The 22601-nt window shown below is 46.8% G+C and overlaps 2 protein-coding genes and 6 non-coding genes across 9 annotated transcripts; 1 reads left to right on the forward strand and 7 right to left on the reverse strand.

Annotated features, from left to right (window-relative positions):
* Window positions 1–259: 259 nt before the first annotated feature.
* On the reverse strand, window positions 260–355 carry trnar-ucu (transfer RNA arginine (anticodon UCU)). The gene is made up of 2 exons: window positions 319–355; window positions 260–295 (listed from the first exon to the last, which is right to left on the reverse strand). It is a non-coding gene; the product is annotated as a tRNA-Arg (tRNA).
* A 325-nt stretch (window positions 356–680) lies between these two features.
* trnak-uuu (transfer RNA lysine (anticodon UUU)) lies at window positions 681–753 on the reverse strand. Its single transcript has one exon. It is a non-coding gene; the product is annotated as a tRNA-Lys (tRNA).
* Window positions 754–1810: 1057 nt separating this feature from the next.
* trnar-ucu (transfer RNA arginine (anticodon UCU)) lies at window positions 1811–1906 on the reverse strand. The gene is made up of 2 exons: window positions 1870–1906; window positions 1811–1846 (listed from the first exon to the last, which is right to left on the reverse strand). It is a non-coding gene; the product is annotated as a tRNA-Arg (tRNA).
* Window positions 1907–2228: 322 nt separating this feature from the next.
* trnak-uuu (transfer RNA lysine (anticodon UUU)) lies at window positions 2229–2301 on the reverse strand. The gene has a single exon. It is a non-coding gene; the product is annotated as a tRNA-Lys (tRNA).
* Window positions 2302–3357: 1056 nt separating this feature from the next.
* Window positions 3358–3453, reverse strand: trnar-ucu (transfer RNA arginine (anticodon UCU)). The gene is made up of 2 exons: window positions 3417–3453; window positions 3358–3393 (listed from the first exon to the last, which is right to left on the reverse strand). It is a non-coding gene; the product is annotated as a tRNA-Arg (tRNA).
* Window positions 3454–3775: 322 nt separating this feature from the next.
* Window positions 3776–3849, reverse strand: trnak-uuu (transfer RNA lysine (anticodon UUU)). The gene has a single exon. It is a non-coding gene; the product is annotated as a tRNA-Lys (tRNA).
* Window positions 3850–4266: 417 nt separating this feature from the next.
* On the reverse strand, window positions 4267–11000 carry LOC128763798 (pannexin-1-like). 2 transcript variants are annotated; one of them, XM_053872983.1, is made up of 8 exons: window positions 10857–11000; window positions 9656–9858; window positions 8516–8631; window positions 7416–7588; window positions 7031–7312; window positions 6737–6959; window positions 5975–6164; window positions 4267–5877 (listed from the first exon to the last, which is right to left on the reverse strand). In XM_053872983.1, the coding sequence occupies exons 2-8, from the start codon at window positions 9834–9836 to the stop codon at window positions 5801–5803; spliced, it is 1242 nt and encodes a 413-aa protein (XP_053728958.1). In that variant the 5' UTR covers window positions 9837–9858; window positions 10857–11000; the 3' UTR covers window positions 4267–5800. The 2 variants fall into 2 exon arrangements, with proteins under 2 accessions (XP_053728958.1, XP_053728957.1); XM_053872982.1 differs by having other exon boundaries at window positions 5975–6173.
* A 1316-nt stretch (window positions 11001–12316) lies between these two features.
* rsf1a (remodeling and spacing factor 1a) lies at window positions 12317–22556 on the forward strand. The gene is made up of 18 exons (XM_053872770.1): window positions 12317–12487; window positions 14956–15047; window positions 15137–15229; window positions 15303–15508; window positions 15583–15710; window positions 15771–15857; window positions 16234–17359; window positions 17489–17657; window positions 17727–17912; window positions 17974–18078; window positions 18344–18423; window positions 19122–19173; window positions 19244–19350; window positions 19428–19486; window positions 19562–19724; window positions 19784–19992; window positions 20062–20262; window positions 20335–22556. Exons 1-18 carry the CDS (start codon window positions 12334–12336, stop codon window positions 20976–20978), a joined length of 3861 nt encoding a protein of 1286 aa, XP_053728745.1. The 5' UTR covers window positions 12317–12333; the 3' UTR covers window positions 20979–22556.
* The last annotated feature ends 45 nt before the right edge of the window (window positions 22557–22601 follow it).

The following is a 22601-nucleotide window of genomic DNA, read 5'->3' on the forward strand; positions in this document are numbered from 1 at the left end:
CAATTTTTCAAAAATTCACCAAAATTCCAAATTTGTATTTTAATGAATTTCTTCGTTTCTTCGTCTGAAAATGCAAAGCAGGTTTTATGGACGAAGTAGGTCGCGGTTTTATGAGGCATTCGGAGTGTATCGGTCAAGAATGGACGATCCAACAATCAAGTGTGTTTCTGTGGCCAGAGAGACTGGGACTGGCTCCAGACCTAATTCACTCTTGATTTAAAGAGGACTTTTCTGCTGCAGGTTGGACAGAGCACAAAAGCGACTCTGGTGGGACTCGAACCCACAACCTTTGAATTGCTGCTTCCACAATGTCTCAACTAGAAGTCCAACGCGCTATCCATTGCGCCACAGAGCCCTCGGTTCCTCCCCACTGTTCTAGAACCCTGGACCTCCCTTTACTGACAACGAACAGGAAAAATCAGAAATTTGTTTTTCTCTTTCAATTGTTGTTGTTTTTTCATTATTTAAAGAAGTTGAAGGCCCAGCAGCAAATTCAACAGTCAACATAAATGCTGGGGGAAAAAAAGAGTCCATGAAAAGCAAAGTTGTCAGTTGAAAACATGGTCCTGGTGAATGTTTGTGATGCATATTGGCTTGTTCACATGGGTGCCATGATGGAAGAATGGAAGCTGGGCAGGGTCAGGAGTTTGAGGCCCACTGAATAACTAATAAAGTAGCAACGCCCGAACAGGGACTTGAACCCTGGACCCTCAGATTAAAAGTCTGATGCTCTACCGACTGAGCTATCCGGGCTCTGGATGAAAACATCACATGACTATCTGTTCACCTTTTACATCTCGGCAACAGTGAAATATGATTAAAAACAAACCCATAAATTTTCAATATAGCTTGTTGGTCAAATACATATTTTTAATCTGTACTGAAAGTGAGACCACTAGAAGAATTAATAAATCAATGACAAGACTGCTCCCCAATATTTCCATTTTTACAATACACTACATTGAAAATTTGTAAAAACCTTTTTTTTCCTAAGATGTTGAAAGACTCTTAATAAAGTCATTTTGTACTGGAAGCAGGAAGTAAGCAAGAGTGAAGCTACATTGATTTAATGTCATGAGGACATGAAACATACACAGGTCTTCTCTTGTAAGCCTGAAACTCAACAGAGTTTTACGAGTTTTGACAAAACATCAATTTTTGGGCACTTTTGTCAGGTCCGGCGCTGTCGTCACTCTGCCTCAACCAAATTTTCAAAAATTCACCAAAATTCTACTTTTGCATTTTAATCAATTCCGTCGCTTTCCTTGATGTTCACGTGGTCCAAGGCTGCCAGACATGACGTTATCAGGTAATTTTTTGAGTTTTGAAAAAATGTCATTTTTTGACATTTTTGTCAGGTCCAGCGCTGTCGTCATTCTGTCTCAACCAATTTTTAAAAAATTCCACTTTTGCATTTTAATCAATTTCGTCGCTTTCCTTGATGTTCACGACGTCCAAGGATGCCAGACAAGTCATTTTATGAGTTTTGAAAAAATGTCATTTTTTTGAGGCACTTTTGTCAGGTCCAGCACTGTGATCACTGTCTCAACCAATTTTTCAAAAATTCACCAAAATTTCAATTTTGCATTTTAATCAATTTCTTCGTTTTTTTCGTCTGAAAATGCAAAGCAGGTTTTATGGACGAAGTAGGTCGTGGTTTTATGAGGCATTCAGAGTGTATCGGTCAGGAATGGACGATCCAACGAACAAGTGTGTTTCTGTGGCCAGAGAGACTGGGACTGGCTCCAGACCTAATTCACTCTTGATTTAAAGAGGACTTTTCTGCTGAAGGTTGGACAGAGCACAAAAGCGACTCTGGTGGGACTCGAACCCACAACCTTTGAATTGCTGCTTCCACAATGTCTCAACTAGAAGTCCAACGCGCTATCCATTGCGCCACAGAGCCCTCGGTTCCTCCCCACTCTTCTAGAACCCTGGACCTGCCTTTGGTGACAACGAACAGGAAAAATAAGAAATTTGTTTTTCTCTTTCAATTGTTGTTTTTTCAATATTTAAAGAAGTTGAAGGCCCAGCAGCAAATTCAACAGTCAACATAAATGCTGGGGGAAAAAAAGAGTCCATGAAAAGCAAAGTTGTCAGTTGAAAACATGGTCCTGGTGAATGTTTGTGATGCATATTGGCTTGTTCACATGGGTGCCATGATGGAAGAATGGAAGCTGGGCAGGGTCAGGAGTTTGAGGCCCACTGAATAACTAATAAAGTAGCAACGCCCGAACAGGGACTTGAACCCTGGACCCTCAGATTAAAAGTCTGATGCTCTACCGACTGAGCTATCCGGGCTCTGGCTGAAACATCACATGACTATCTGTTCACCTTTTACATCTCGGCATCAGTGAAATATGATTAAAAACAAACCCATAAATTTTCAATATAGCTTGTTGGTCAAATACATATTTTTAATCTGTACTGATAGTGAGACCGCTAGAAGAATTAATAAATCAATGACAAGACTGCTCCCCAAAATTTCCATTTTCACAATACACTACATTGAAAATTTGTAAAAACCTTTTTTTTCCTAAGATGTTGAAAGACTCTTAATAAAGTCATTTTGTACTGGAAGCAGGAAGTAAGCAAGAGTGAAGCTACATTGATTTAATGTCATGAGGACATGAAACATACACAGGTCTTCTCTTGTAAGCCTGAAACTCAACAGAGTTTTACGAGTTTTGACAAAACATCAATTTTTGGGCACTTTTGTCAGGTCCGGTGCTGTCGTCACTCTGCCTCAACCAAATTTTCAAAAATTCACCAAAATTCTACTTTTTCATTTTAATCAATTCCGTCGCTTTCCTTGATGTTCACGTGGTCCAAGGCTGCCAGACATGACGTTATCAGGTAATTTTTTGAGTTTTGAAAAAATGTCATTTTTTGACATTTTTGTCAGGTCCAGCGCTGTCGTTATTCTGTGTCAACCAATTTTTGAAAAATTCCACTTTTGCATTTTAATCAATTTCGTCGCTTTCCTTGATGTTCACGACGTCCAAGGATGCCAGACAAGTCATTTTATGAGTTTTGAAAAAATGTCATTTTTTTGAGGCACTTTTGTCAGGTCCAGCACTGTGATCACTGTCTCAACCAATTTTTCAAAAATTCACCAAAATTTCAATTTTGCATTTTAATCAATTTCTTCGTTTTTTTCGTCTGAAAATGTAAAGCAGGTTTTATGGACGAAGTAGGTCGTGGTTTTATGAGGCATTCAGAGTGTATCGGTCAGGAATGGACGATCCAACGAACAAGTGTGTTTCTGTGGCCAGAGAGACTGGGACTGGCTCCAGACCTAATTCACTCTTGATTTGAAGAGGATCTTCCTGCTGCAGGTTGGACAGAGCACAAAAGCGACTCTGGTGGGACTCGAACCCACAACCTTTGAATTGCTGCTTCCACAATGTCTCAACTAGAAGTCCAACGCGCTATCCATTGCGCCACAGAGCCCTCGGTTCCTCCCCACTCTTCTAGAACCCTGGACCTGCCTTTGGTGACAACGAACAGGAAAAATAAGAAATTTGTTTTTCTCTTTCAATTGTTGTTTTTTCATTATTTAAAGAAGTTGAAGGCCCAGCAGCAAATTCAACAGTCAACATAAATGCTGGGGGAAAAAAAGAGTCCATGAAAAGCAAAGTTGTCAGTTGAAAACATGGTCCTGGTGAATGTTTGTGATGCATATTGGCTTGTTCACATGGGTGCCATGATGGAAGAATGGAAGCTGGGCGGGGTCAGGAGTTTAAGGCCCAGTGAATATCTAAGAAAGTAGCAACGCCCGAACAGGGACTTTGAACCCTGGACCCTCAGATTAAAAGTCTGATGCTCTACCGACTGAGCTATCCGGGATGAAACATCACATGACTATCTGTTCACCTTTTACATCTCGGCATCAGTGAAATAGAATGATGATTTTACAAAACCCCATAAATTTTCTATATAGCTTGTTGATCAAATATATATTTTTAATCTGTAGTGAAAGTGAGACCACAAGAAGAATTAATAAATCAATGACAAGACTGCTCCCCAAAATTTCCATTTTCACAATACACTACATTGAAAATTTGTAAAAACATTTTTTTTCCTTTTGTACTGGAAGGAGGAAGTAAGCAAGAGTGAAGCTACATTGATTTAATGTCATGAGGACATGAAGCATACACAGGTCTTCTCTTGTGAGCCTGAAACCCAACTGAATTAATAAATTCCAGGACAAATTTCGATAAAAGCTAAAGGTTCAAATTGTGAAGAACAAGTCACCTGTGTGCAAAATAAACTGAGACTAAACACAATTTAAAGATGCCAGAGTATATTCGCATCCTTCAAAATGAAAGTTGGCAGCATTTCCGGTTCCTTCAAAATAAGCTACAGCAAGTCCTTGAAAAATACTTTCACGGTACGAAAGTCAGTTTCAAGAATGTATTGCATCGTGTTCTCAACATGTGTCTCAGGTACACGATTGTAAACATTGTTGTGATAAATATATTGAGAAGCTCAGCTTAGTCACAGCTAAAACATTTTAGTTTTCAGTTGAGCATCTTGAAGGTGTTGAGGAGAAATGAGGAGAAATCCAGGCTGATCACGATTATTCCAACACACAAATTTATCAACAGTATCAAACAGTTTTGACAAAGTACACATTCCACGCAGAAGCCATTGCACCATCGCTGCATTATTTCACAGAAATACATCTTAACAAATCTCAACATAAACAAAACGTGCTGAAGTCAGAGGCAGCGCCCGGATGATTATTATCTCGATCTGAGAACTCGTGACTGTATCAAAGTACCCAAGCGGAAAAAAAACTTTACATAAACCTGTTTGATGCAGTGAGACATCCAGATCCCTGAGATCCTCCAAACATCACTCAGCAAGAGGCAGCTTTTCCTTTCAACAAGCCACTAACAAGTTAACACATGCACGCGCCGACAACCTTCCAGAGTCAGCAGCTGAAATGAGTCAAGTTTGAGATCCATTTGCTTTGAAATAACAGCTTCCCTGTCAGCTCTTGAATGAAAACAAGGTTGAGCCAAGCACCAAGTGAACCTCTCAGTCCAGCTCCAAACAAACCCTCAGAGCTCATCCGGAAGTTCAGGCGTCGGAGGGGAGGGAATTCCAGCTCACTGGCAAGACTGTGTTTCTGTGTTTTATGAACCTTTGTAAGAATTCCCAGCTATTTATGCATCTTTTTTTTGATGAGCTTCTCTGATTCTGACAGACCTGGAGCGATGGAGCTGAACCGAGCTGTCAGGCACTTGGGGACACTCTGGGAAACTGGGGACTGGGAGCACAGATGTTTGCCGGGTTCTGAGCAGAAAATGCGATTACATTCCCATCGGGAAATAACACTGATCTATGGATGAAACGGATCAGAGCTCAGATGACATGCTCTTTATGAAAATCGATCACGCACGTTTAAACAACCCCTTGTCTTAGTGCTCGGTCCATTCGTGAATAGAAGCTTCTTTTAGAAGCATCTTTTCAGAGGGATTATCTACAGTTGAGTGTCCCGAAGACTTGTTTTGTACAGAGGCAAAGAAGGACACACTGAAACAGTGAGGAGTGACTGGGGTGACAAAGACACTCCCTTGACAGCATCTCATACTTGATGTGAACTGAAGATGAGAAGAATAAAAAGATGCTTGTGTTGTATAAATGACTAAAAAAAGCATCTTCTGACTCAAACAGGGTGAATAAATAAAACGCTGCGAGGGTCGAGACATTTTCTTTCGTCTCTTCGTCCAAACACATTCGAGTGCGCTGAACTCTCTGAGCGACCCCCGGCCAGGAGAGGGGATGTGGGTCACATGGCTCGCTGCCGGAGGTTAGCGTCGCCGCTGCTCGCAGACTCACTGTTCCCGGTCAGCAGAGGTGCCAGTTCTGAGGAAGATGTTGCTTCGGTTAGAGAACCGTCACAGCAGATCAGTTGAGCCAAGTCACTGGAGTCAAGCTCCAGCTGGATCACTGCACTTCTCACCTCTCATCTCCAACCTACACTCTCCAGAGTTCAGACCCTTGGAGCCGCCGTCGCACTCGTCGGCTTTGGCTGGCTGTGGTTTCTTCCCGTCTATCGTGTCCATCTTGACCTGGCCGAGAGTCTGCAGCAGACCCATGGCATCGAAGCCCTCCCCGGCGCACTCCCCTCGCCGTTTCAGCAGCTCCAGCACCTGCAGACACTACAGCGGGTCACAAGGTGTCGATTAATTTGCAGCCAGCCAGAAGAGATGAAAACACTGAGGTGGTCCTTCTGAGAAAGGACAAGACCAGAAATGAGTATGTGGAGAACTTTGGGGACAAATTTGTGCAGGCCAGAAGGTGTGATTAGGAAGGCTGACCAAGGTGAAGGTGGAGCACCTGCTGAGGTGTAACAGAGTCTGTTTGTAGCATTAGCCACTAAGCTAACCAGTTGTGAGTCAGACGTCGGTTCCTGCGACTCGAGTGGAGAGGGTTCTTTGTTTTGAAATTGAATTGGCTTTAAAAACATTCCAACATCCCTGGGATTTTTTTCAATGAAGCAAAGGTGCCGGAGCTTGGAAAAGGTTGAAAAACACTGCCATAGAAGATGGAAGCAGCAGGAACAGCATTCATTCATTTCTGAGTTGACATTCAGATCAGAGCTGATTTTGCAACATAAGTTGATCATTTTATTGTCCATTGTGATTCTAAACCAGGAAATGAACATTGAAGCATGTGTCAGAGCTACTTCATCTGAGCCAGCAGAGGGCGCAGAGAACCTCACCTTGATATACTTGTAGGACTTGAGCTCGCTGACGTTCTCCTCCAGGAAGAGCAGGTAGAGAGACAGGTCGTCCCAGTGACCGTCAGGCATGGGCATGACGCTGACCGTGGGCAGGGACAGGTAGGCCTCCAGGAAGCGGGCGTATCCGTGGAACAACAGCGGGCGCAGGCTGGCGTAGAACACCACCGGGACCAGAGCGATGAACACCACAAGGTTGACCAGACTGCAGGGAAATGACCGTCAGTGGGGACGAATATGACGACATCCTGAGTTCTACGGAGCAGAGTCCCACACCTGAGCAGAAAGAAGACTCCCACAGCCACCAGCTTACACTGGACCTGCTCTGGGATCCCGGGGTCGGACTCCAGCAGGCCCACGCGCAGCTTGCAGCGAAACTCGTCGCCCTGTGTGGCCAGGCGCAGGTAGTAGCCCAGGTAGACGCAGGCGCTGATCAGCGTGACCAGAGTCAGTCCCCGACACAGCAGGTAGCGGAGGAGGAGCACGCGGCTGCAGCGCTTGGTCATCAGGAACTTCTCCACCAGCGGGTAGTTGAAGCAGCCCTCGGTCGGGTCGGTGCTGGAGACGACAGCGAAGCACAGTCAGAGGCGGTGCACCTCCCTGAACTCCCTGTCGCTAGTCAGTGGTAGGATTCCGTTGGGACCTGACCATGTGAGCGCACCTCTCATTGGTAGCCATGCTCTTGGAGAGCTTTACGGCCCGATTGTAGCTCCGGTCCAGTTCCTCCATGATGAAGCTGAGGTCTGACTGCAGCAGCGGCGCCGCTGAGAACCTCCAGAAGAGAGCCGGAGTGTACATCATCACAGCCACCAGCAGAAGGATGTACGGGAAGAACTGAGGCGCACAAACCCAACATAGATGAAAGCTGGTCCATTTAGATCCAGACATAAACTCACAGGAACCAGATGAGGACAGAAGAATTTCAGGACGTTTCAGAGGACACTAAATATCCAATATTTTAGCACAGAAATGTCCCTTCTATGTGTCACTCAGTGACTCATACAGACAACAGCATCTTAGAGAGACACTGTCCACAAGAACCTTTCAAGTCCCTGAAAGCTCCATACAAGAGTTTTAGGATCCTTTAGTTGGGATTAGCGATGCACCGATTCCGGTCCTGGTATCAGGTATTTTAGGGTTAGGGTGAGAGGTTGGGGGGGTGGTTTCACAGTAGCGGTTCAGTTGCACAGGCGGCATTTCACACTTTGTTTGAATAAACACCAAGTTTGTCACTCCACATGAAGTCATTGTTGATCTTTAATCAATGCACGACCAGTGTTATCCCACACCGGGGGAAGAAGGTAAATCCATTAAACACTGGTGTCCCCAACCATTAAAGTCAGATGGGTGCATCTCTAGTTGTGATCCCGATGTTCCATGAAGGTTCCTCCCCAGTCGACCTCAGCACACACAGCAGGAATGTAAAAACACACTGCTCTTCAGCTGCTTAAAATAAACTCAGCTGGCACATTCCTGCGCCTCAGAACACACTTCCAAAACCTGGTTCAGACAACACCCTGAGACTGTCCAACGATCGGAGCTTTACATTTCTGACGCATTGTTCTCACAGGAGCTTTCTAGGACGAGGGAAGCATGGACATCTTTAGCTGGGCTGCTGCCCCCATGACGCAGCCTTGAAAAGAAGGTTCTGTTTAATAAAAGCATGAGTGTGTGTGTGTGTGTGTGTGTGTGTGTGTGTTTTCTCAATGAGAGGTCCTCACAAAAGCAGCAAAACAAACAGGTGTGTGTGTGCATGTGTACCTTGTGCAACCACAAATTGAGAGTGTGTGCATGGACGTTGGCCCAACAGTAGGAGTCCACATACGCTGCCTGCCTCCAGGAGAAGTTTGACGGAGCGAAGCAGCTGATCTGAGTTCCTGGGGGATGAACACAAGACAGAGGTTACAACATCTGGCACAGCCACCACTCTCCACATTGGAATGAAGAAACCACAAATTTCATTTCTGTCATTAAGATCGGACTGCAGTGGCAGCGATCGAACCAAAGAGGCCCAGCTCAGACACCCATCTCAGCTCACATGCACAAGGGAAACCAGACGACACTCACTCCAGCATCTCCCACACAGTTCACTCTCCTGGTTCCTGTGGTTCAATCTCTTGATAGGATACAGACACTTGACAAGGAAAACTCCTTTCAGGTCTCCTGGTCACTCGAACATCTCATGAGTACAGGTGAGGAAAGGAATTTTGATCAACAGGTCCAGCTTTGCCTTGTTACACCCTCAGACTCTGAGGATCCAGCCACTTCGCATGGGGCTGCCAAAGCGTTTGCGATGGGTGGAGAGCTCCACTAGATGGAGCCAAAAGACCATTCAAACTGAAGGCCCAAGTCACCTTGGTTCTCTGAGGACACTAGAATGGTGTTTCCATGTCAGCTTGGTTTGGTCCAACACAGTGAGATCATGAATTATACAAAAAAAAATACAGAATAAGCCAAAAAAATAAATCAAACAGATGCAGTGGCATTTACAGTCCTAGACTCTAATACACAAATAACCTGTGTTCGGACTGTCATTTGAACAATGTTCTGGACTTAAGCCTGACCAGCGAGTGAGGTCGCCCCCGGATTTTTACTTGTTTCAAAATGATCCTTCTTCCTGTTTGCCCTGCAACAGAAGCCTCACAAGGCTTGCGTGAACTCAAACGCCTTGTGAGTTCTGGTCAGTGTCTTCATGACGTCTATCACATGACGTGAATGATCAGCTTCTTCCTCTTTAGTACAAATGATTGTGCTGCCCACCCCAAACCAACTAAACCAAAGTCTTATTTTAAGCAAAATTTAAAGAAATGCATTCCAAATTGATCCAAAAATGTTGTCTACTCATTGGTCTGCAAGCCAGAAGTGCGTGACTAAAGTGTACATGAGTATCTCCAGACTCACCCACGGACACTTCCTGAGCGAACGCCAGAGAGATGAGCAACAGTGGAAGCCCCACAGCCACACAGGTCACCATTTTGTCCACCACCAGCTCGGTGCGGGCGCTCCGGTACCGGTTCTGGTTCGGCTCCTTCAGCAGGAAATCACTGAAGACGTACTCGGTAGCCACGTGAGCGATGGCCATGTTGCCGCTCAGCAGAGTTCACCTGCAGAAGACCAGGACACACTCACAGCTCAGATGAAAGTGGAAGCAGTTACATGGTCCGATTTAACAGGCCAGAGCTGTTTCACGCTGGACAATGACTTCTCCTTTTTTCTGAGGCTCCTCCCACTCCTGCGTACAATGTAGCACCTGAAGGTTCATTTCCCACAAGAAGATTCAAGTCAAAACATAAAGAGGCAACAATCAGGATGAATCATTCCTGGTTCGCTCTTGATTCCTTCATTTGGTTGGGCGACATTTTGGCTTCTTAAACCAAGGAAATCACTCTTATTCATTTATATAATGCTGTGTGAAATCGACACACCATTTAGGATGTTACAATACCCTAAATAAACCCTTTAAATGACAAACTTTACTGGACAGTGCACGCCTCACACTGTTCTAATTACAAAGATCAACAACATACATAAAACATCACGCTGTCCCACAGTATCTCTTCTAAATTGACCACCACATTCGACATCACCATTTCTCCACGAGTGAAATCACGTCCTTAGTCTAGTTGCACGTTAGCGTTCAAACAAATCTCTCTCTGAACTTGTGTCAATATTATCAGCAGAATCGCACTTGTTTGTTGTTGTAGTGATTCTCCAACATTCATTTCCATAGCGTCCTTTAATCGCCTGTTTTTTTTATTTCGCCTGTTTTATTTTATGAGTCAAATGACGCGTTTTGGACTCGTTTTATTAGCTGCACTTGTTGTGTAGAAGATGCAAAACAACCCCGGTGTGAGTTCCGCCGAACTCCAGCTCGTCCCCGGCAACAGTCTATATTTAAATCAGCTCCTGGCAAGTTGGGACTCATTCACAAAACAAAGCAGCTCCAGCTCCCAGGGTTTGCGCACATTCTGAAGTCAGGAGTTTAGTTGAGCTCATTCTCACTTTCGTAAACGCACAATGAGAACGGCGCTTGAACGTACTATCGCCCCGCTCTTAAAGTTGATTTCACAAATTGGCAAAACAAAGGTATATGATTTCGTACCTGTGAGAGTCAATCCGCTATAAGACCATGGCATTAGTTTGAGGAAAGGTGAGTTCAGGTGAGCAGCAGCGGCCCAACAGGAGCCACGACCGACGAACATAAGTTTCGGATTGAACCCAGTTCCTGTCCGCTGGAGACTCCTTCCGCTCTGCTTCAAAACAGATGCATTCAAGTGCAGCACGTAAACTCAGAGCAGCGCCTCCAATGATGCGTTCAGGAAACACTACCGCAACCACTGCAGAGTGACGCCCTTTCTTAACTATATGACTGATGTTAGTTAAAGTTGAACAAACTTGAATAAATAAATAACAACCCCTTAATATTCTGGAATATCCTTTTTTATTGCAATAGTTTTACTTTATAATTGAAGCATATACATTACAGACGACACTTCTGATTCTGATTCTGATTCTGATGAAAATCACATTATTTCTAATAATGAGATGTGTGGAATGACGAGATTTGTTTTTTTTGTGTGTGTGATTGTATTGGAATATAATATTCACGACCACTTCAAAACTAGATTAGTTATTTAGATAAGCGATAATGACCATTAAATTAAATTTAATTAAATTCAGCACTGCCTCGCAAGTCAAGCGACAATTTTTCTACAACTACCAACTTGTTTCATCATCTCTTCATTTATCAAAAGGACATCTAATATAGTTTCCCATGTGCTGGTGAATAAAGAACACACATATCGTCATTTAACCACCGCTTAGTCATGTACCCTATATAGACTGTTAGATTTGTGATCAGCCTTTGTTATTTTATTTTATTAACAGCACTTTATTTTGAAGCACTTTCCTAGTTGGTGGGACCCCACTGACCATGGCAATAAATTCTATTCTGATTCTGATTCTGATAAGGCAGCCTTGGCTGTTTGACTATTGCCCTCAGGGAGGCGCTACAGGTGCATCAGCACCGGGACTAAAAGATTTAAAAAACATTTTTCTCCAAAAGCTATGTTTTCTGAACTCCAACATCTGAGAGAGAACATATATTTTTCCTTTATATTTTTGTATTTTATCTGTTATTCGGGAATATCATATTTATTTGGGACTGTTTTACTTATTTATCTTATTTATACAATCTTTGGATCACTTATTTTAAGAACCGTTAATTGTTTAGATGTTTTTTTCTGCACTACTACAATTCAATCTCATTGTATGTACAGTATATATAGCTCCTGTTCATGGTGACAATAAAAGACTATTCTATTCTATCGATGATGCATCCTGCATCCAGTTCCACACTCGTGATCCTATCGCTTTCACTGCTTTTCGTGTGGCATTGTTGTTTTTGGGTGTGAAACATTCTGAATATCAGAAAATTAGCGCGTCCGGAAACGGATGTTGCTTTTTCCCGAACACTTCAACTTGACTAGTGGATGACGTCATTCTTTCCATTCATTTGATTGGTTCTCGCTCGGGTCCAGCCGCGGCCCCGCCCCTCCTGTTCCTCTCCGCTCGGAAAGATGGCTGCTACGCCGGTGGTGAGCAGCTCCGGCCCGGCGCTCTGCCCGAGCTTCGCTGTGGTCTGTTCGTTCCTGGAGCGGTACGGAGCCGCGCTGGACCTTCCCGAGATGACCTTCCCGGAGATGGAGGAGTATCTCCGGGACAAGACGACAGGTAAGTGGGGAGCTGCGACACTGGAGGAGGAACAGGGGGCGACCACCACCATCACCAGCGGGATGAGGGTGATGACCGTCATCGGTGTGTGTGTGTGTGGTCAGGCATCCTGGTCCTCAACCACCGTCCTAGATCCGACGTTTACCTTTATCGTGACGACGTTTGCTCCTGTCCAAATGGACGAGGTGCCGCGCACAGAGCGCTGACGCAAAAACAACATCACGTTATTAAATTCGAGCCTCTCACAACCCATCGGGGCCCTGAAGAGTTACGTGAACCGCTCACAGGGGTCCCCAAACTCCGGATACTCCAGGGGCCACTGCAGAAAACGACATGCATTTAAACGACAATCCAGTCTACCAGGTTTTAATGAAAACTTCCAATTAGCTGAGGAATTTATCAATGTTTTTCAACATTTGTAGTTCAGGGATTTGAGCAGTAAACATGGAAGACTGTGAAGTGGGAAGTGTTTCCCAGCAATAGAGGTGTCAAACACCAGCTCCACCTGTCTGAAACCAGACCAAAAATTAACTGACTCCCAGGAGCAACTTTTTTTGAAGCCTAAATAATAGATTATTTGGAAATGTATTTGTATTTATGCCAAGTTAAAAATAGTTTGGGGCATTATGTAATAATTGCAAACAATGCATTGTAATTACATTATTATGACTGTTACTATGGCACTGATTTATCTGTAGTTGAGTAATAACCCTGTCATAAATAATTCATTTTCTGTGGTTCACAATTAATTACCGTAACCGACAATTAATATGTATAAATAACCTACTTTGGATAGTCAGCAGAGGGACCTCTCTTCCATCCAGCTTCATCCTGAGGGATTTTTCTGCACAGAGTTCTTCATTTCTTGGAAACACAACTGAGGTGGAAGTACTTTACAATGTTGGGATCTTGTCTGCATGCGAAAGGCAATGGGGCAGGATGTTTTCCAGAGATGAGTGACAAGAGGACGAACATTTCTACTTTCCCTTTTATCAGCAATTACAGCAGCTGAGCGAGTAAAAGCTTGGTCATCTTCAGACGACTAGAGCAGCTGCCTCTCGGGTCATTTGTGATGGATAGATGGATAGAAGTTACTGCCGTCGTATAGTCACTCACTAGGTGCTTTTAAAACAAAAACATTGTATCATAAAATAACAATAAATGCTACACAATAAAGCAGGCTCTGTAAACATGTAGATAGTGTCTTGTTTTGCACTGACTCAAATGAAATATGGCATGATCTGACACTGTGCATCTCATCTCAGTTAGTTGGAGACATTGTTGAGATGACACCATGGTACAGTAGAAGGGCCATTTTATGTTGTAGTCAGTGTTTCATAAGTGGCATAGTTTAGAGCTACGGCCTTTACAGTCCAACTCCAGCAGTATCCCACAAAAATCAAAGTAAACCCTGACTACTGAAGACTGTATTCTTAAAACTTTGCATAAGAATGTCTCTTTCTGCAATGACTGATGGATCTGCTCTCGGGCCTGACACAAGTCCTGACTGACAGAACTGAACAGACCATGTTTTCTCTCTAGCTGAACTTACATTGCACTGTATTGCTCTCAATTATTTTTGTTTATCACTCTCCTAAATAATGCTCAAGACGTTGATCAGTTGTTAAAGGCTGCCTGAGGGATCGTTTCAGTTATGGATGTGCTGATGTGAGCTCGTCCAAGACATATGTAAACTACTGTGTACTTCACGGATGAAGCTGTGGGATATTTAGTGTTTTGTTAAAGCAACATTAAACCACATAACAGGATTTATTTCTAGGAATAGTTCTAAGAATGTTCTCATCATATTCCTCAGAATTATGTGTCTTTTGATTCTGTGTTTGGGTATTGATGACGTTTGATCGTGTTGAAAAATACTTTATTTAGTGAAGATATCAAGTTTGAGTTCACACGTCACTCGCGCTTGCGCAATAGCGACCGCATCCGCTAGCCTCTTAGCTCATGATGCTAATATCACTTAAATCACCCCCTTTTCTCCAGACACAGAGATTGTTTCATATACATATTATCATTTCACATTTCACCGGCCATGTGGCATCATTTTGATGTAAACATTTATGCTAGTTTAATCGTGTCCCCCGCATAGTTCGAGGACCGAAGTGAAAGTGTAAACATCCGACAAGTTGAGTTAAATATGTACACGACTCAGACCTCACCGATGCGGTTCACACTATTATTGTTTCTGTATTTACTGTTCACGAGCGCTTTTAAATCAAAATGATTCACGTAAACGGACTCTATTAAACATGTTGCGAGTTTCATAGCGTTTCATGTTTAGATGATGAACATGTTTTGTAAGCATGCTTGCAGCTTTTTAACATATTACAACGCAGTAAACCACACATTTTTTTTCCATCATTCATTGTTGACAGTCAACTGTGTTCTATTTCTGCACAGTATCATGCAGACAGAGCTCTGAGGTTTGTGAAACTCATTGTGTTCCCCAGTTCCCAAACCCCTGATTGAACTTCACGTTAAGCTGCTCCGAAAACTGGGGAAGTCTGTCACGCCGGACCGCTGGGAGAAATACCTGGCCAAGGTAAGATGTTTGGCTGAGTGGTTACCTAAACACGTGGCGTTTCAAAGTGACGGAGCGGATGCACTGAGGTTGTCGGTGTCCTGCTGCAGATGTGTCAGGACCTGAACAGCACCTGGGCCTGGGAACTGGAGCAGAACGGCTACCAGGAAATGTCCATAGAGTGCAAGTCCAGCATCCTCAAAGTACGGCAGCTACAGCGCCACCCCCGCGGTTCTCTGGAGCTCCAGTTCACGTGCTTGTTCTCTCTGTGTTCAGTATCTGTGCGAGTGCCAGTTTGACGACAACCTCAAGTTCAAGATGGCGATCAATGAAGAGGAGCCGGAGAAGATGCGCCTGCAGCCCATCGGCCGCGACCGCCAGGGTCTGATGTACTGGCTGCAGCTGGACCAAGAGCAGAACATCCGGCTGTACACGGAGGAGCAGGACGACATCGACGGGTCCACATGGCAGTGCATCGTGAGGTAGACGTACGGCTCGACATCCACAGATAACCCTCTCGGTCGAAGCAGCATCTCACTTGTGTGAGTCTCCGCAGGACTCGAAATGACCTGGCTGATGCGCTGGAGCTGCTCAAGTCACAGCTGAGTCCTGAACAGACCCAGAACCAGGATCAGGAACAAGCGTTGTCGGGGAGCGGCAGCCCCACGGAGAGAGCTGCAGAAGGCAAGTTGTCAGGAAAGAGCTGCTGATGAACGGACTGCTGACTGATTTGTTGTCACTCAGGCGACAAGTGTGTGGGAAGCACGGCAGGACCCACCACAGAGGAGGGTGAAAAGAAGGTTGTGAAGGAAGAGGGCGCTCTCACACAAGGTACCTGTTTTCAACATTCCACAAACATATCAAAAGCACAGACTGAAACTCTTCAAGTGTTTTCTGTGGTTGTTTTCTGGAAAGATGTTATGAATGAAATGATTGTGTATCGTCTACAAAGTTCTGTTGGATTTAAACACTGAATACGTGGAAAACTATTCCAAACTTGAACCAAATTTAGGCCATAACTTATTATCCGTGAAAACATAATTAACATTTTTAAAAGTTCTCAGTGATGCTCGAAAATTGGACTTATTTTTAAATCAATAATGCAGAATTTGTTTGGTCATGAAAGAGTTGAAGTATGTAAAGATAAACATATGTTTTTCACTATATTAATCCCTGACTTGTTGTTGACTTGTTTGTGTGTTTGCAGTCTCACCAGACTCTGCAGCGGCGAGCATCAAGCAGGAAAACTCGGCAGAGGACAGGAAGGACCTGGAGGTGCCGTCCGTCGATAACCGCGTCAGCACCATAACTGTCGTCAAGTCGGAGTCCAGAGACTGCGACGCTCTGAAAAACGCAGTTTCCGTGGTGATGCCGCCGGGATCGGTGGTGCCAAAACAGGAAGTGAGCAAGGGGGAGGAGGCGGAGCGAGCCGTCGTCAGGAGCAACCAGCAGGCCAAGATCCCACTGAAGAAGAGGGAGCTGAAGCTGGCCGAGAGTTTCCATAGCAACCACCTCAACAACACTAACAACAGCAGCAGTATAATCGTGTGTAACCCGTCTGTGATCCAGACCCAGGACAGCCAGGTCGCAGCAGCGCCTCCCAGTGGACTGGCAGCGACACAGCAGCCGCCGGGGAACCGACCGGAGCTCACGAACGGTCGGGCGTCCGTTCTGCTGTCGCATAAAGAGGCACAGAACGGAGTCATCATTGGTCATGTGGGGCACGTGGGGGTCATCCGCAGCGCTCCGGAGCTCTCCAGGATCCCTGCAGCAGAGCTGCAGAACGGGCCGGAGCATCAGAGCTGCAGAGGTCCTGATGAGGAGATGGAGGGCAGTCGGCAGTCCGTGCTGGTCAGGAAGTGTCAAGTGTCTGAAGAGTCCAAGATCCCCACGGGAGAAGCTGAAGATGGGGGACAGCAGGACAAGGAGGCGAGCAGTCCAAACTCAGTCCAAACTGGGTCAGGTCCTGGTGTAGATGCGGAGAAAGACAAACTGGACCCTGAGCAGAAAGAGGAACATAACCATGAAGAGACTGGAAGCACTTTAGAAAAGCAGGAAGCAGAGGACTCCACTGTGAGTTTTACCTCCACAGAGGTGCAGGGGGAGGGGGGAAGCAAGGGGGTCAATGGAGGGGTGGCGACCCAGAATCGGGCAAAGGAGTCTGGGTCCAAGGCGGGCCGGGAGCAGGCCTCGTCGGAGCTGCAGAAGGAAGGAATCCGACTGAAGATCAAGATTCCTCCGCATCGCAGGAACAAGAGGAAGGAGAAGGTGGCGAAGGAGCAAAGCGCCTCAGAGGAGGGGGCGAGTCTGAGGAGGTCTGCCCGGATATCCAGGTACCACCTCGGTTCGGCTCATCTGACTTAAGTTAGCGGGGCTTTGAGTGACCTGGTGACAGCAGTTGTGTTTCCTGACTGACTCACTGTGAGTGCGTCATAATGTCGGTTGGTTGGTTGTCGTCTCAGGCCGAGTCCCAAAGCATCGGACGACCAGAAGGAGAAACCTGAGAAGAAGCAGTCGAAGAAAAGCAAGAAAGAAGACGAGGAAGAAGAAGAAGAGGAGGAGCGGGAGGAGGAGCCACGATCCAGAAACCAAAACAAACCAGAACCAGCAGAGTCCAGTGGGAAGCGCAGGGTAACCACCTGCCGCACGTTGTCACCTCCCCTCTCCCTCCATTCTTACGGCTCCTCCGGTCGTCTTCAGGGTCGGAAGAGGAACCGGCGGCCGCGGTGGACCAACATCCGAGCCAAGCGACAGAAGCCCAATGAGGACGAGGACCGGGGGGAGCAGAGTGAAGGTGGGAGTGGGTCGGAGCAGTCCTGTAAGCTGGAGGAGATCCCCAGCGAGGACGCCTGCTCGCACTGTGGCCTCCCGAACCACCCGGAGCTGGTGAGAGACTCTCAGTGCAGACTCCAAAGGTGACGCCACATGACCACGCTCTCGTCCTCAGATCCTGCTCTGCGACTCCTGCGACCATGGCTACCACACGGCGTGCCTGCGCCCGCCGCTCATGCTGATTCCAGACGGAGAGTGGTTCTGCCCGCCCTGCCAACATGTAAGCAGCACGAGTGAGACTGTCCCAGCTCGCTCTCTTTCGCTCTGAATGATGGTGCTAAGGCTGACGCAAACAGACACATTTGCCTCCCGAAAGCCACTTTCTCAAAGGGACTTAACATTGCAGCAAAGTACTGTGTTTGAACACTTCGTCCTGATCAGCCTCTCCGGTGGTTGTGTTTCAAACTAACCTTTACAGAAGTGTGACCAACAAATGACCAGACTTTGTGCTTATCGTTCGCTGGTTCTGGTGTTTCCATCGGCAGAAGCTCCTGTGTGAGAGACTGGAGGAGCAGCTGCAGAACCTGGACAGTGTTCTGAAGAAGAAGGAGCGAGCAGAGAGGAGGCACGTGGACTCACATCACACACACACTCACTCTTGTTACCTGAGACGCATTTTACTGACCAAACTGAACTCACTGTTTCAGTAATGGCAGCCACATGTTCAGCGACTGCATATTGGTGCACACACACGTCGCTGTCTCTGTCCTTGTGGGGAACCCTCTTTGCCATAACCTATTCCCCAGCCTCTCACCCTGTCTCACACATGCACACACACATACTTGTCTTCCTATCTTCGTGAGAACCGCTGCCATAACCCATTCCCCAGCCTCTGATCCTTAACTAAACCACCCAAAACACATGGCTAACCTTAACCAGGACTCTGAACCAAACTGAAACCCAGTTATCATGAACGACTTTTACTGAGGTTTTAACCCTTGAAACCTCCTGAGGACAAGCCAAAATGTCCTCGCAAAGCTACATGTCCTCACAAGAAGGTGGCTTGTCAAGACTACTCACAAGTGTGGCAAAACATGCCTACACACACACACACACACACACACGTTTGTTACACGTCTTTGTGGGGACCTCTCATTGACATAACCCCTTGCCCAGCCTCTTACCCTAAACTTAACCATCCAAAACACATGGCTAACCTTAACCAGAACTCTGAACCAAACTGAAACCCAGTTATTTTGAAGTCTTCATCCTCAAATTGAGGCTGAACCTCATGGGGAAAGACTGACTGGTCGTTGTGCGCAGGAGAGAGCGGCTGGTGTACGTGGGCATCAGTGTGGAGAACATCATCAACCCTGTGAGTGTGACCCTCTGAGAAGCACGAGATGCAACCATGGACAACGTGACACTCACCTGTGTGTTCTCAGGACGGGGAGGAGGCGGAGGAGGAGAAGTTCCTGAAGAAGAAGGACCCCAAGAAAAGTAAAAATCTGGGTCGGCGCTCCACCAGAACCAGGAAGAACATCAGCTACAGGTGAGAAGACGCAGGCACAGTGAAGGAAGGTTCTGACCCGACCTAGAATGAACTGGAGTTGGTCTTTTTGCCTGCAGGTTCGATGACTTTGACGACGCCATCGACGAGGCCATCGTGGAGGACGACGACTGCAGTGGTGAGCGTCTGATTTGATCCCAGCTCCCAACAGGTCCGACTCTGACTTCCATGTCCATGACTTCTTCCCGCTCAGTGCCAGGACGACGGCTCGCCGCCGTCCTGTCTGCGAGTGAGAAGCGAGGGCCGGCCTCGTCTCCCGCTCGCTCCACCCAGAGCAAGAAGAGGCGGCGGCTGAACGACCTGGAGAGTGACAGCACGGCAGTGGAGAGCGAAGACGAGTTCATGCTGAGCAACAGGTAGCACCTCCAGCACTAGGGGGCGCTGAGAGAAGCACTCACGGTCATCACTCCCGCAGCTCGGAGGAGGATTTCGCTGCTTCAGCTGGAGAGGAAGATGAGGAGGAGGAAGATGCAGGAAGCGATGGGGGGAGCTGGGACGGTACCAAGCGATCCAGGGGGACAGCCAAGACCGGAACCAAACCCGGACGGATGCAGCAGAAAGGCCGGCGCCGGGGGCGACGGCGACATTCCTCTGAGGAGGAGGAGGACACTGACGAAGACATCGGTGAGACACCATAGACTGCAGCTGTCAAACCTGGCTTTGTTTCACCTCGTGGTTCTGGTCCTCCCCCAGACTCGGACCAGTACAGTGACCGGTCAGACAGTGACGCTGACAAGAAGAGAGGCGGTCTGAGGCGCGGACACCGCCAGCAGGTCAACTACCGCGAGACTTCGGACTCCTCTGACAACTCCTGCGGCTCCAACAAGAAGGTGAAGCAGGCGAGGCCTCGTGGTCGGCCCCGGAAGGAGCGCCTGTCCTCAGACTACAGTGACGGTCAGTCTCGGTTGTCTGTGTGGAGCTGAGCTGCATGGTGACGCCGTCACCTCACGTCGGGTCTCTCTACAGCGTCGACTTCGTCCAGAGACTCGGAGGAAGACTACCAGGACGAGGATGAAGATGAAGGCAGAGGACGGAGGAGAAGGGAGGACGAGGACTTGGACCGGAAGCAGCAGCGGGACGAAGAGCGCAGACGGCTGCACAAGAGGAAAATGTTGGGAAAGCTGGAGGACGAAGAGAAGAGGAGCAGAGCAAGGACCGACGTGGAGGACCCGGAGAAGATGGGCCGGGGGAAGAGGAGGGAGATCCTGATGCTGCAGCGGCGGAAGAGACTCGCGCAGATGCTAAAGAAACGGCGACCCTCCACGGACGAGGACGAGTCAGAGTCTGACGACTCCGAGTCCACGTCCTCGGAGGACCGTCCGGTGCGGAAGAGACTGAACCGCATCGACTCTGATGATGACGAGGACGAAGAGGAGGACGACGACGACGAAGAGGAGGAGAAGGACGGGAATGATGAAGCTCAGGTAAAGGAGGCGGGTCATGCCTCGCCTCCATCGCATGGATCTCAGTCCTGCAGGACTTCTGATGCTCCAAAGGACAGTGGTGAGCTGGACAAACACAATGGACCGACACAGGAGGAGGACGAGGGCGGCGAGGGGACGGGACGGACGGACTCGGTACACTCGGACCAGAACAGCCCGCAGTCGTGATGTCACCAGCCAGTGTTTACCCCTTCTTCTTCTTTGTTGCTGTCGTGTGGTGGTGGAGTTCTGCCCTCTTCAACACGCCACCCCCGGTTCTGGTCCACACGCCCCTCCTCAGCCCGTGTGTGACTGGCCGTCACCACCGCACCAAACATTCCGGACCCGCTGGTGGTTCCCGGCTTCTGAAACTCCCGTGACGCAGCCTTGGTCTCAGAGTTGGGGCGGTGGACCCGGTCGGCCCGGCAACTGTTCAGTTGAGGCACCGTTCCTTCAGCCTCCTCTGAAGCAGAAACCCACCGTGAACCACGTGGCCAGTGAACAGACAGAATCCCAGGTCAAGAAAAACACTAATAACTTCACGTCTTCGACTGGTGACAAGAAAGATTATGAACTTAATCTGTTGTACGGCAGATTATCATTCTCATCTGGGTTCATCAGATTAATAAAGTGTTAATCTGATTAAATCTTGACTTGCTTAAGGTCAGAAACTCAGGCAGTGGGCATCAGATTCACCTGGAGTCATGTGACTTGGCCTCAGCGACGAGTCGTACATGTAAATAATAGTGTTAAAACATCACAATAAACATGTGATCCTCTAGAATTATGAGTTAATCTAAAAGATTTCAATGTGGAGTCAAACAGGAAAAGATTTTGGTGAAAATGTGCCGATCAAATGCCAAATATTATTGACACAGCGACTGCGCTGGAGAAAGTGACACTGAATATTTTTTTTTGGTCTATTTTTTTGAGACAGGAAATGTTCCTGTGGCATTTTATTTTGGAGGAAGCACAGGCTCCTCTGCTGTCTCCAGGAACGGTCTCCCAAATCAAGTGTCAAACCAGGGGCCCGAGGGCCAAATCTGGCCCGCCAGGTCATGTCATGTGACCTTTAGCTGCAGCTCGACAATATTGTGAAGATCTCAGTGGTCCAGCCTTGTTGCTTCAGGCTGTTTCGAAGAGCATTGATGTCAATTATCCAGAAACTTCCAAAAACTCATGCAGAACGCCGAGACTTGATGAGAGGAGAAAAACCTCTGCTTCGACTCTGAACTCAGAGTAAGACAAGATATTTTGCCCGTGGGAATTAAATGACACCACATCTCTGGTACATCAAGGTTTGGTCCAGCTGGCCGTCGTCGCCCCCTGTAGGTGGACTCGAGCCGCTTGAAAACAGAAACTAATATTTCATTTTCATTACGATGACGGATTGCTGATATCACTTTTGAGGATTTTTAGACCATAGCAGATTCTGAGCGTTTCCTTCGTCCGGTTCTGGACTCGGCAGTTGGACTGCGACGCCCCTGTTGTACATACTCTTCTGGCTGTTTTGTTCTTCTGTAAAATAGTGTTATATTTTCTACATGAAGGAGATGCTGCTGTGATGATGATGATGATGATTATGATGAAGAGCCAGACTTCTCTTTGACACTTTTTTTAAGTTTAATTTTTAGTGGAAAAAGTTCAAGTAAAATGTTTAACTGTTCAAGAGGAAAAACTTGTCTTGCGTTTGTGTACCTGCCCATTGCTCCAGGTAACATCGCCCCCGTGCGATTGCAGTTGCTACTACATCTTTTTCAAACGCCACCCCGCCTTTTTGAGGTGAAAACGTCTAGGAATTGCAGCAATACT

Source organism: Synchiropus splendidus, chromosome 8, assembly GCF_027744825.2.
Source record: "Synchiropus splendidus isolate RoL2022-P1 chromosome 8, RoL_Sspl_1.0, whole genome shotgun sequence".
In the NCBI taxonomy this organism is placed as follows: domain Eukaryota; kingdom Metazoa; phylum Chordata; class Actinopteri; order Syngnathiformes; family Callionymidae; genus Synchiropus; species Synchiropus splendidus.

Excerpts from the sequence above, each read along its gene's own strand:
- rsf1a (XM_053872770.1), top strand. The coding sequence starts at position 12,334 with ATGGCTGCTACGCCGGTGGTGAGCAGCTCCGGCCCGGCGCTCTGCCCG. Across the intron at positions 18,079-18,343 it reads TCTGCCCGCCCTGCCAACAT|AAGCTCCTGTGTGAGAGACT; the intron begins GTAAGCAGCACG and ends TTCCATCGGCAG. Across the intron at positions 20,263-20,334 it reads GTCCTCAGACTACAGTGACG|CGTCGACTTCGTCCAGAGAC; the intron begins GTCAGTCTCGGT and ends GTCTCTCTACAG.
- LOC128763798 (XM_053872982.1), bottom strand. The coding sequence starts at position 9,836 with ATGGCCATCGCTCACGTGGCTACCGAGTACGTCTTCAGTGATTTCCTG. Across the intron at positions 8,632-9,655 it reads CGCTCAGGAAGTGTCCGTGG|GAACTCAGATCAGCTGCTTC; the intron begins GTGAGTCTGGAG and ends TTCATCCCCCAG. Across the intron at positions 7,313-7,415 it reads AGCATGGCTACCAATGAGAG|CACCGACCCGACCGAGGGCT; the intron begins GTGCGCTCACAT and ends TGTCGTCTCCAG.